General features: G+C 43.9%; 1 protein-coding gene and 1 long non-coding RNA gene across 11 annotated transcripts in view; one reads left to right on the forward strand and one right to left on the reverse strand.

Moving 5' to 3' along the window:
- CUX1 (cut like homeobox 1) overlaps nucleotides 1-13,720 on the forward strand; it is a 402,508-nt gene that overhangs the window by 276,619 nt on the left and 112,169 nt on the right. For all 10 annotated transcript variants that reach the window (XM_073315649.1, XM_073315650.1, XM_073315641.2 and 7 more), the window contains one exon: nucleotides 11,948-12,006. In XM_073315649.1, coding sequence (XP_073171750.1) covers nucleotides 11,948-12,006 — 59 coding nt within the window. The remainder of the gene's footprint in view (nucleotides 1-11,947; nucleotides 12,007-13,720) is intronic.
- The window catches only part of LOC144929524 (uncharacterized), a 169,614-nt gene continuing 167,941 nt past the window's right edge, over nucleotides 12,048-13,720 (reverse strand). The window contains exon 5 of the long non-coding RNA XR_013634785.1: nucleotides 12,048-12,410. This is a non-coding gene — a long non-coding RNA (uncharacterized LOC144929524). The remainder of the gene's footprint in view (nucleotides 12,411-13,720) is intronic.

Below are 13,720 nucleotides of genomic sequence, written 5' to 3' on the forward strand. Positions count from 1 at the left end.
TGTATTGCTCTCCCAGCAGATATCAGGGTGACTGAAGTCTCCCATGAGAACCAGGGCCTGTGATCTAGTAACTTCTGTGAGTTGCCAGAAGAAAGCCTCGTCCACCTCATCCCCCTGGTCCGGTGGTCTATAGCAGACTCCCACCACGACATCACCCTTGTTGCTCACACTTCTAAACTTAATCCAGATACACTCAGGTTTTTCTGCAGTTTCATACTTGAGCTCTGAGCAGTCATATTGCTCCCTTACATACAGTGAAACTCCCCCACCTTTTCTGCCCTGCCTGTCCTTCCTCAACAGTTTATATCCATCCATGACAGTACTCCAGTCATGTGAGTTATCCCACCAAGTCACTGTTATTCCAGTCACATCATAATTCCTTGACTGTGCCAGGACTTCCAGTTCTCCCTGCTTGTTTCCCAGGCTTCTTGCATTTGTGTATAGGCACTTGAGGTAACTCGCTGACCGGTCCCTCTTTCTCAGTATGAGGCAGGAGCCCTGCCCTCTCATGCGCTCCTGCTCGTGCTTCCCCCCGGTATCCCACTTCCCCCAGGGCTTTAGTCTCCTTCCCCTGCTGAACCTAGTTTAAAGCCCTCCTCACTAGGTTAGCCAGCTTGCTTGCGAAGATGCTCTTCTCTCTCTTCGTTAGGTGGAGCCCATCTCTGCCTAGCACTCCTCCTTCTTGGAACACCATCCCATGGTCAAAGAATCCAAAGCCTTCTCTTCGACACCACCTGCGTAGCCATTCGTTGACTTCCACGATTCGACGGTCTCTTCCCAGGCCTTTTCCTTCCACGGGGAGGATGGACGAGAAGACCACATGCACCTCAAACTCCTTTATCCTTCTTCCCAGAGCCACATAGTCTGCAATGATCCGCTCAAGGTCATTCTTGGCAGTATCATTGGTGCCCACGTGGAGAAGCAGGAAGGGGTAGCGATTTCAAATAAAGGAGAAACAGGATCTGGAAAAATTAGAAAACATCCAGCGGAGGGCAACAAAAATGATTAGGGGACTGAAACACGACTTATGAGGAGAGGCTGAGGGAACTGGGATTGTTTAGTTTGCGGAAGAGAAGAATGAGGGGGAATTTGATAGCTGCTTTCAACTACCTGAAAGGGAGTTCCAAAGAGGATGGATCTAGACTGTTCTCAGTGGTAGCAGATGACAGAACAAGGAGTAGTGGTCTTAAGTTGCAGTGGGGGAGGTTTAGGTTGGATGTTAGGAAAAACAATTTTCACTAGGAGGGTGGTGAAACACTGGAATGTGTTACCTAGGGAGGTGGTGGAATCTCCTTCTTTAGATATTTTTAAGGTCAGGCTTGACAAAGCCGTGGCTGGGATGATTTAGTTGGGGATTGGTCCAGCTTTGAGCAGGGGGCTGGACTAGATGACCTCCTGAGGTCCCTTCCAACCCTGATATTCTATGATTCTATGAAAGCCGACTTTCATACTTTTCAGTATGTGGTCCTATATCACCATGGACCATTGAGTGTTGAGCACGCATTCCAGTTTATTTCTACCCCTCCCTGACCCTCTTCATGACGCCTCTCACAAAGAACTTCTGGTTCAGAAGGTTCAACTTCTCCTTCATGTGGGAGCTGTGGAAGAGGTTCCACAGAATTTAAGAGGGAAGGGGTTCTACTCCCGTTATTTCCTAATCCCAAAAGCCAAAGGAGGTTTCAGACCCATTTTAGAGCTCCAGAAGCTCAGCAACTATCTCTAGAAAATAAAGTTCCCCATGGTCACCCTGATACCATTATCCTCTCCCTGGATCCTGGGGATTGGTACGCTGCCCTAGATTTAAGAAACGCCTATTTTTATATATCAATATACCAAGGACACATATGTTTCCTCTGATTTATAGTGAACCACTCACACGACCAATTCACGGTCCTCCCATTTAGTCTGTCTGCGGATTCATGGGTGTTCACAATAGGCATGGCAGTAGTGGCAGCTTTCCATAGGAGGTTATGGGTAGACCTGCACCCCTGTCTAGATGACTGGCTAGTCAAGGGCCAATCCAAGGCTCAGGTGGTGTCCAACTCACCCTAGGCCTTCTAATAAATACAGAAAAGTCTGCCCTTGCTCCAGTGCACAGGTTAGAGTTCACTGGGGTGGCGTTCAACTGTACTCAGGCCAGGGCCTTCCTCCCAGAAGGGTGTTTTCATTCAGTTGGATCCCTGATAACACACCTTAAAGGCCATCTAATCACAACAGCCCAAATTGTATGAGACTTTTAAGTCATGTGGCCTCATTTTCACATGTGGTACAACACGCAACGTGCCTCAGACTCTTCCAGATGTGGCTGGCCTCGCCAAACCACCACCATTTGGACACTGTACTCATGGTACCTCATCTCTCTCAGTTGGTGGTTGGACCCGCTCATGGTTGTGCGGGCGTTCCCTTTATACAACCTTAACCATCAATGTCCTTGGTCTCAGATGTGCTAGCAGTAGGATGGGGAGCTCACCAGGGGCCCCTCAGAAAAAATCTGCTGCTGGTCTGCGGTGGAACTTTCTCTTCACATCTTTCTGCCTCACATTATGGGCAGAAACTTGGCTGTTCTCCATGGACAACACTACAGCCATGTTTTACTTCAACAGGCAAGGAGGAGCTTGCTTTTCCCTCCTTTGTCAAGAAGCAGTGCAGCTATGGGAGTTTCGCATAGCCCACTCAACCAACCTCGAGTCCTCTTACTATCTGGGAACACAAAACGACTTGGCAGATTGCCTCAGCAGGTCTTTCTCCAGTCACCACAAGTGGTCCCTTTGCCCAGATGTGGCAAGAGACATTTACCAGCAATGGGGGACTTCCCGGACAGACCTGTTTGTGAACAGGTACAAGAGGAAGTCTCACCAGTTCTGCTCCCTATGCGGACACAGTGCAGATTCTATCATGGACGCCTTTCTGCTACCTTGGACGGAACATCTTTACTATACGTCTTCCCCTTTTTCGCTCATGCAGAGTGATGCAAAAGATCAAGCAGGACTGGGACCATGTTATTCTGATAGCCCCAGCATGGGCTCACCAACTGTTGTTCTCCCATTCTTCTAGATTTCTCAGTGGCAAGTCCAATCCATTGCACCTGGACCTGATTTCCCAGGACCACAGTTGGATGCTCCACCTGAACCTGAGCTCCCTTCATCTAACAGCCTGGAAGCTCCATGGCTAAATCCCAGAGAGCAGCCTTGCTTGGAGCAAGTTCATCAGGTCCTACTAGGTAGTAGAAAGCCTTCCACCAGAGCTACTTACCTCTCAAAGTAGAAATGGCTCTCTGTTTGAGTATCCCACTGTGGAGTCTCGCCCATGTGTTCATCCATACAAGACATACTCGAGTATCTATTGCACCTAAAACAGCAAGGCTTAGCAATCTCCTTTATCAAGGTTCACCATGCAGCAATATCCGCTTTTCACCCCAGGGTAGATAACCGGTCTGTTTTTTCAAATGACATGTCTGTCCGATTCCTAAAAGGCCTAGAAAGGTTATACCGTCAAGTAAGAGAGCCCATTCCTCTCTGGAACCTGAACTTGTTCAAAGCTTATGGGAACACCGTTTGAACCTTTGACAATGTGCTCCTTATTATACCTCTCCTGGAAAAATCTTAGTAGGTATCACTTTGGTCAGAAGGGTGTCGGAGCTCCCTACCCTCTCATCAGAGCCTCTCTACGCATTCTTCTTTAAAGATAATATATATTTACGTCCTCACCCATTTCCTCCCAAAAGTGGTTTCACAATTTCATAGCAATCAGGCAATCTACTTACCTGTCTTCTACCCAAAGCCACATGCAAATAGGAATGAACAATGTCTTCACTTATTGGATGTTAGACGAGCCCTAGCATTCTACCTAAAAAGAACTAAACCATTCTGAGTGTTCACCCAACTATTCGCAGTGTGGCTGACAGGATGAAAAGGTGTCCCAATCTCTTCACAGACAGTTTCGTCCTGGATTACTTCACGTATTCACACTTGTTAGAATCAGGCCGGTGTTTCACTGCCAGCTGTCCTGACTGCTCGTTCAACAGAGTCACAAGCATTCTTAGCACAGATCCCTTTTCAGTACAGTTGTAAAGCAGCGACCTGGTCATTGGTGCACACATTCTCCTCCTATTATGCCATCACTCAGCATTCTAGAGATTATGCCAATTTTGACCAAGTTGTTCTGCGTGTCCATGAACTCCGATCCTTCCACCCATTCAACTGCATGTGAGTCATCTAGAGTGGAATGCACATGTGCAGTCACTCAAAGAAAAAGATGCTATTAATGTTCCATAACTATTGTTCTTTAAGATGCGTTGCCCATGTCCATTCCACAAACCATCCTTTTGCCCCTCTACATCAGAGGGAACTGAAGGGGCCCCGGGTTGGGTTGACACTTTACATTGGTGCGATCAGCACCAATGTAGCAGAGGGTGCTTGAGGTGCTCAGACGGGTACCACTGAGGGGAAAATTTCTAGCAACTTTGCTTGAGGTGTGCACACAGCTAGAGTGGAATGGACTTGTGCAACACATCTGTAAGAACAACAGTTACAGAAAGTTAATAACTATTTTTTCCTTGTGTTGAGTTAGTCATTTCTTCAGAATGTAGTTTTGTTGACATTTTGTGGGGTTTGTTTTAATTAATGACTTTTTGTTGTTGTTGAACTCACTCTGCCTGTTTCCAGTTCTATTTTAAGTTCAGATTTTATATGTATTGTTATTTTTAGTGCAGATTCTTTCTGAATAATATTTTTTCATAGAACAGTAAAATTACTGTAATTAGGATAATTGAAAAACCATGTATACGTCTGAAAAATAACCAAACCAAAAATCACACAGCAAATCCTGTCAGGACTTAAAACTCTCTAAGCCATGCCTTCATTCAGTATCACAGTTTTGTCAGGGACATCTGTCATTCAGCAGTCAACCTGTAAATGCACCCAACCAGGTTTTTTTCTCCCATTGGAAAAGGGACTTGCCTTCTTTGGATGCACAGACACAAGAAAGCATGAGGATTGAAAGGAAGCTTTTTAACTTTATTAGAGCATATTTTTAATTTTTGTCTGTTTTCCCCAAGATAGTACCTAATTTGTAGCTAGTATCCCAGTCCTGGGCCTTCTGTATATCAGTCAGTAGCACTTTCCTGAAAACCACAAGGATGGTATATCTAAGTGTTTCTTGAATGACCCCATTTTCTTTTGTTTCCACTGTCTGTCTTTGTGCACCATTCCACACATTTCTGATCTGTCAGTAAGCATGAGAAATGTTTTCCTGACATCTGTTTTGAATCAGTTTCCTCTACCTTCTGTCTCTTTCATTGTTCTACCAGCTATAAGCTGTAAATAGTAAATGAAGTTAATTTAGCTATTTTGTTAAAGATTTCTAGTTTTAGCATTCCTGAAAGTCAGAGGCTGATAGCGCCAACTTAAGCCAGCCATGGTTTAGGCAGTTACTGTGTAAGTTTCTCTAGCCCTGCTATATCAGGGGAGAGCAAACTACAGCCCACGGGCTGGATGCAACCCGTCAGGGCTTTTAATCTGGCCCACGAGATTGCCAGCCCCATGACACAGCGGGGCTAAAACAGGCTCCCTGCCTGCCCTGGCCCCATGCCGCTCCTGGAAGCAGCCAGCACCGTGTTATTGTGGCCCCGGGGGGAGAGGGGAACAGAGAGCTCTGTGCTGCCCCCATTAGCTCCCATTGGCCGGGAATAGGGAACCATGGCCAATGGGAGCTTCGGGGGTGGTACCCATAAGCGAGGGCAGCGTGCGGCAGAGCTGTGTGCCCCACCTCACTCCCAGGAGCCGCTGCGGACCTGCTGGCCACTTCCGGGAGCGGCACAGGGCCAGGGCAGGCAGGGAGCCTGCCTTAGCCCTGCTGCGTACCGCTGCCACCCCAGAGCTACTCGAGGTAAGTGGTGCCAGCTGGAGCCCACACCCTGAACCCCTCCTGCACCGCAACCCCCTGCCTTGAGCTCCCCCTGACCTGAGTCTCCTGCCGCACCTCTCCTGCTCCCCAACCCCTTGCCCTGAGCCTCTTCCTGCACACCACACCCTCTCCCGCACTCCCTCCCGCACCTCAACCCCCTGCTTCATGGCCCTGCATACAATTTCCCCACCGAGATTTGGCCCTTGAGCCAAAAAGTTTGCCCCTGTACTATATCAAATTGCCTCAGCTCTCGTTTGCAAACCTTGACACATTGTTCTAAATCTGACATTCTTCAGAGGGTACAGGCTCTATTGTGTTGTAGTTTAGTTTATGTGGAAAAATGTATTTTAGGGATGGAATTTAAATTCTTCAACTCAGTACACTTGCTGTATGTTCTAAGACATCCTTGCAAAATTGTCATGAAAGTTCAGTAGAGGAAATAAAAATCTACCAGGTCTCGCTTGTTGCCGGTAGCAGTAAAGATGGTATCAGTCTCTGCCAATCTGTCATTGTTTTTGCATCACTTCTGTGGAGAGACGAAGGAACTGGGCTGTTCTTGAGGGATACATTTTCTCTGGCTATTCCGCTATTGCGAATCTTTTCATAAAGCTTTTTAGACAAAATAGCTTGAATCCACGTGTTTAACTTACACCGTTACAATTGGATCATGCTCTGATCAAGGTCAGTAAGAGTTTTGCCATTAACTTTAGTGGGACTAAGATTGGTCCTTTATCAGAGCTGGTGACAGAGCAACTCTGACTTTCATTTCAGTAATCTTCATATCTATTCTCACAGGTTTGTTCAGCTAAAGCTAATATTTTGGTTCTCAGTGATGATTTTTGATACCTTGATTCTATCTGATTTATCATGTTTGTGCCATTTTGTCCCTATCTGTGACATTATTATTGTTATTATTATTATGTAATTTACCTGTCTTTTCTTTGATGCTAGTAAAGCTGAGATCTGAACTCTGTTCTACACAGAACGGTGTCAAAATAGTGTTTTGTAGACCTTAAATTTTGATTATAAAGCATGTGCTTCTAAAATAGCTAAGATTTTAATGGTCGTCTTCACAAAAAATGAATCAGTTTTACAGATGAAAGTAGTGTTCTTTATCCATATCTTGGGGGAATTCTTTAATACTGTGTGGTTTAATGAAACAATTCAGCAATACTTCCAGTGTCTTTCAAAATTATTGCTTCGTTATCTTCATCTGATGTAATCATCAGAATCTGTCCACTAGTATCAAGACTTTTCTGACTGTAACTGTCTTAACCCCTTGTCAGTTGGAGTCAGAACTTCCCCACTATCCAGCAAAAATGTAGTAGCCCTAGTTAGCCAAGAGATCCTGTCTCCCTGGCACCAAATGACCTAGGTTAATTGACTATTTGTGTGTGTGCTCTTTGATTTTAAGTGATAACTAACTATCTTTTAGATTGCATTATTTAACTATTAACCCCTCTAACATATCCTATGCAGGTCTAACAAAAGAGAGCAGTTTTAATTATTTATTTAATAATAATTTAATTATTATTTTTAAAATATTTTAGGAAAAGGTACAATCTAGTGGGCACTCTGACACTTGGTATTTGTATGTTCTTTTGTATAATAAATGCAAGTTGATTTCTTGATAAGATGACGCTTCCTAAGCTACTTTGTAGAAATATTTTTCACTGCCACCAGCACATTTGTATCCTTCTGACTGGAGTATTTTTAGACTTTGGGGGACATTAAAACACATTTTATTTTGTCTGAATTAACCAGGTTGATATTTAGAACAAGAGATTAGTTCCTTCAGATTGTTTCACAGTTTGAACCTTTTATTATTCTTTGCTCTGTGCGGTTTCCAGTGTTGTTTGAGACAATTACCACACTAATACGGTTTTACAATAATGATTGGCTGGGGAGATGCCAAATACCTAAATGGTCTAATTACATACAGATTGTATTGTTTATTAAAAAGTATAAAGTGCAAAATTTCCTTGGCAGCGATCTCCATATTAATTATGGGGTTTTCCCCTTGGGAACAATGGCTGTATGCCAGGGGTGGCCAAACTGTGGCTCATGAGCCACATGCGACTCTTTTACCATTAAAGTGTGGCTTGCAAGCCTCCTTTGCCCCCTGCCCCCATTCTCCACCTATCAGAGTGGGTGGAGGGAGCTCGGGACCTCTGCCTTGCAATGGGGTGGGTTGTAGGAACTTCTGTCCAGCAGAGAGGAGGGTCTCAGGGCTTCAGCCCTGCAAGGTGCACATGCCAGAGTTTGGAGCTTCAGCAGGAGTTGGGCTGAAACCCTGGCTCCTGGCAGGTGTGCTCCGGCGCTCTGAAGATTGTCGTATGCAGCTCGGAGGGCCAGTAAGTTTGGCCACTCCTGCTATGTGCTTTATTGTAGTGTTCAAAGGATTTTAGTTGTTTCAATATTACTCTCTTCCTGTGTTGCCATCCTGTTATAAGATTGATCTGTATGTTTGAGGCTCTAAGGGAGACATCTTCACATCAAAAACAAAAGCTGTAGATAATGTTTTGTTGCTTTGGGCAGTGATAACAATCACATATCTATACTTAAAACCTCCTGAAATATAACTGTATGAAACTGCATGTAACATTAAGGCAGGCTTACAAGTGGAAGTAATGTTAGTTATCTTGTATTTGGTAAGTATCCCTAAAAGGCCTTCCTACTTAGCATATCCCTACAGTAGTAACTAATGCAATAACCAGCTTGTTATTAGTGTTACTATTTTTAATTCACTCCATTACATGGCTTTCTGTTGCAGTACTTAAAGCCAGAGTAACTTGGCAGTCGTCTACTTTTCGATTGTCACTGTATGTCATATAATAACACAAAGTTTGTGGATCTGAGAGCTAGTATCAAAAGAAGGATGGATTGTAATGCACCCCAGGTTTTAAATCACATGAATGTATCAGATAATGGGTGTTGGCTGTAGAAGGATCAACAAAGTTGTTAGAAATGGCTGGCAAAGAGACATGGCCAAAGTGAGATGTTCTGATTCAGTAGCCCTCTCAGTAGACACACTGGCAGGGCTTTTTAGAACACCTAGAAAGGTTGAAAGCTGAATCCCTTCTCGAGCCTCAGGGGCTGGCTGGCTCATTTACATCTCCCTGCTTCAGTGCTAGTGACTAGGTCTGGTTTGTAAATGTTGAGCCAGATTCTCTGGTGCACTAAGGCCACTTTCCACAGTGTCAAGCTATAACTTGAACAGTTGGTTACACCTATGAGTTGCTGTATCTGGCTTTACAGAAAGCTCACGGAATTGAAGTGTCACTGGCATGATCTTGGACATCAGGATTACACAAATGTGCAACACTTTTGTAAAGAGGTGGCATTCTATACAGAGCCTGTTTAAAATGTGCAGGATATCCTTTGAAGTTTTCCTTAGGGCAGCATGGCTATGTTAGAGGGGTTAAAAACTCACGCATAGTTATTGCTATACAAGAACAAAATCTGGTATCCTTCTAGTCCTACTAGTTAGAGTATCCTTCCTTTGATTAATGGCTATTGTTGGCTACTTCAGAGGAAAGCTGCAAAATGTGCCATAATACGCCACATGGAAGTTTTGTCTTAATCCCAATAGCTCTTATTATTTTTCACATAACTAGAATAACTATAGAGGTTATTCATTTTCCTGTCTAAGGTTCTTTTAACTTCGTAAAAAGCTACTCACTTCATTAATATCTTTCCAGCTGTGAGTTCCACAAGTTAAAATTCGCTCTGCTTTCCTGGAATTCACTGTGATGATGATTCATTAGAACATGTTGCTTGATGGGTAGCTGGCATAATAGCATCTCCTGCTACTTGACTCTGGGTTTTTTTAATTGGATGGGATAATTTCTTTTTCATTAACGCTTCCGTTGAATCCATTGTAGCAAAATTGATCAAACTGTCATAATTTTCCAATGTGGAAACGAGGAGTAAAAAGAGGAAATTGGCAGAATTATTTCAGGTACACAGAAATATCTATGTAATACATTCTAAGAGAGAACATTTGAAGTAAATTAGTCTAAGAAATACAAGTGAGGATTGAAGAGTCTGATATCAAAAAACAGGAAGATAGGGGCAACATGATGAACCAGATGGCCATTTCCTGTTTTGCAGAGAATTTCCAAATCTTGCAAACAGAGATTACAGTAATTGACATGCCAGGAAGGGCTGAAATGACCACAGAAATGCCTGGTAGGAGCTATGGGGAAAGTGTGGATTATAAGAAAAAAGGGGTAAATTCCAGCCATGTTGGAGTTTCAGAAGAAAAAGTTCTGCAACTGGACGCAAATGCAAATATTTTACTAGATTGTCTAAATTATCCTTGTATCCTTTCAGGGCTTGGAGATTTTTCTTAGTAATGCACATAAATTTGTGTGGTTGAAGAAAAAAGGGCAGATTGAGTCAAATGGAAAATATGACTACTTTTGTTTAGTTTCTTTGATAGTAGGCATGAGAACCAGTGATGATGATGAGTTCATTACTGGGTTGGCAGTTCTTTCTTTCAGTCAGTCTTTCTACCTGATATGTTTGCCCTATTCTAAAAAGTTACAAGATAAAGTTTTGTCTAATAAGACCCAGCTCTGCTATCTTTACCCTCTGAAGAAGTCTAATTGAAGTCAGCAGGGCTATCCAAGTACTCAGGTTATTTGCTGTCTAATCTGTTGAGGCATTTATACCTAGCTAGTGTTGTAAGATTGTTTCCTGTTTCATTTGTTGCTGCGTCAGGTTGGTCATTTCTGTCCCTTTCCCTCTGTTATGTTTCTCTTTATTGTTTTACTTGTTAAGCTTGTTTCATGCCTTTTCTTGTTACTCTAGATTTTTCTTCAGTGAAAGTAGTTTGACATTCAGTGAGATTTTGGATTCTGTGCAGATGTTACCATCAGAAATTTTCAATGCATAAAAAGTTGGCACATGTTTATCTCATGCCACCTTATACTTTGTTGCTGTAAATATATTGACTTTGATTGTGTCATGCTTCAAAAATGCGCTGCTGCTGTCAATGTTGCAGGGGGAGGAGTGTGTGTATTCTTTCTTCAGATACCTATTATCATTTTGGATCAATGAGCTGAACAAAAATTAAGCCAGTCAAGTAAAGTAGAACCAACCCCAACTTGTCTGTGGAAGTTGTAAGCCCAAAAAATTCTCTTGTTGTTCTCTTGTGTAGCTAGGCTGTGTCTGTACTAAGGAAGGAAACTGTTTCGATTGTAAGCTCTTTTGGGGCAGGGACTGTCTTTTTTTGTTCTTTGTTTGTACAGTGTCGACCAGTAATGTGGCATCAGCATAGTTGGCAAAAATCATAACACTACAGTTTAGGATTCCTGGAGCATTTATCCTACAGTGCTGAGCACTAATGTTGAGAACAGGGGCTTTTGGGTAATGTTCACATGCGTGACATTGCATTATGGGTTGTGTAAGGAGGGTCAGTGCTTGTGGCCTCTTCTCAGCACTGAAGACAAACCATTAAGATTGCAAAAGATTAGCCAGACTTGAGCAAAAGATCTGCTCAGCAAGTCTCAGTGGTGCAGTCTTATTGGTTCCTCTTCAGTGTATAATCATATTAGTTATTTCAATAAGTAATGCTTGTAAAACCACTTGCTACAAGCTGTTTTGTTTGGACACAAGGCATTGAATAAGTGTTGCAAGCCTAAGGCATTCTGGTCAATAGCTTCTTGAACTCTTTTCTTCTTGTAGAGAAGACTATACAGTAGCAGTACAGCATATTCCAAAATACTACTCTTGTTTTTTACTTTAATAGCTTTGTGAAAATTTTAACGTTTGTGTAATGCAGTACAGTTACAAACCAATTGTCAGTTGTACAATGCTTGGCGCTCTGTAAACAAGGAAAAGTGCATCGACAATAATTTGGTTTAATGTAATTATGTATAGTTTGTTTTCTATTATATGTAAATTAGGTAACAGTAGTAACTCCTGACTCATACACTCTTTGCTGTATCAAAGAAATAATTTAAAGACTATTTTGAAAGTTTACCTCTCCCCCGCATCCAAATAATTACATTTCTCTTTTCTTTTCTTTTTTTTTAAGCAACTGGAAGAAAAACTGAAAACACAGGCTGACTATGAAGAGGTTAAGAAAGAATTAAAGTAAGTGTTAAATGCTTACATAATTTCTTCACAAACCGTAGATTAACAATGCTTGTTAAATGAAGCCAAAAATCTATGTTCTTGGAACAATCAAGAATAACTCAAAACCACAAAAAGCAAGGAAGTACAGTTTTGGCTCAAATTGCATTCAGAGCCCAGTACAATTGTTCATCTTCGAGAGATTGCTCATGTCGATTCCAAGTAGGTGTGCTCGTGCCGCATGCACATTCACTGGAAGGTTTACCCCCTAGTGGTACCCATCGGGTCGGCCATGGAGCCCCCTGGAGTCACACCTTCATGGCGCTGCCTCTTCAGTTCCTTCTTACCGCTAGTGACGGTCGTTGGAGCAGCTTCTCTCTTGCTAACAGCAAGCGATCCCCTAGTGGACTTTTTTCTCATTTTACCTGTAAATAGTTTAAAAAACGTAGTGTGTGTTAGTTCAAGCAGTTTAGTTAGATTTCAGTACGTTTCAGTTGCGGGTTCCCCCTCCCAACCACGTTTCCCATCCCGGGGACTGGGGCATGCCGTGGTCCCAGGGTTTCAAACCGTGCAGGTCCTGTCTGAAGCCTATGCCAAAGGGAGATCCACATGACTCCTGTCTGAAGTGCTTGGGGGAAGCCCATCAAACGGACAAGTATAAGAGCTGCAGAGACTTCTGCCCAAGGACCAAAAAGGAGAGGGACTTTAGGCTGAAACTATTTGTCATGGAGTCGGCCCTTTGTCCAAAGCCAGCACGGGTGGCGTCCGACCCCAGGGCCAGCACTTCGGTGCGAAGTGCACCAGCATCGGTAAGAGAGGCCGCAGCACCAAGAAAGGACTCAGGCTCCAGGGACCCTCGGCACCGCCATTCCCCGCCACCTAAGACCTCCTCTGATGCGAGTGTCCAGCACCTCTCCCATTCACTGGTGCCGCACTAGAGAAAGAAGACAGACAGAGGTCGCTTTCCCACTAAGGTGGTGGAGTGAGGAGGCACCAGCGGGGTATGTCTTGTCAGTGAGTTTGGAGACATGGGTCCCATCATCATTGACATCTGTAGTCTGGAAACCTGTGCCAGGGCAGGAGATGGGCATGCAGGCTGGCACTGAGGCCACTGTGTGACCTGGCACCAGAGCTGGTATCGAGATGTGCACAGGCCTGGAAACCAGCACCACTCCTGGCACTGCACAGGTCATTTTGGCACAAGAGGATCTGTGAACAAGAGGAAGATGCCCACGGGGGCACCAGGTCTTCCTGACCGTCATCTTCCCTGGATGAAATGATGTTGGGTACTTCCACCACTGCCTGTCAGGGACAAGAGCGCACATCAAGAGTTGCTCAAGAGGGTGGCTCAAAATTTGAGCATACAGACAGAGGAGGTGTTGGAGGAGACCGACCCTATGGTTGACATTCTGGTCCCTGAAGATCCCTCGAGGGTGGCTTTGTTCCTCATTAAAACTATCCATAACACCACTAAGGCATTGTGGCAAATGCCCGCCTCTCTTCCCCCACAGCGAAAGGGGTGGAGAGGAAATATTTTGTGGCCTCCAAAGTGTATGAGTATCTGTTTACTTATTCTCTGCCTGGGCACTCTGGTGCTGGAGGCTGCCAACCAAAAGGAAAGGCAGGGACAACCGGGGCTGACTCCTAAGTCCAAGGAGGTGAAGAAGCTGGATCTCTTCAGTAGGAAGGTGTATTCTACCAGGGGCTCCAGCTTTGCATTGCCAAGCAGCAGGCA

The sequence above is a fragment of the Lepidochelys kempii genome, chromosome 17 (genome assembly GCF_965140285.1).
Source record: "Lepidochelys kempii isolate rLepKem1 chromosome 17, rLepKem1.hap1, whole genome shotgun sequence".
Taxonomy (NCBI): Eukaryota; Metazoa; Chordata; order Testudines; family Cheloniidae; genus Lepidochelys; species Lepidochelys kempii.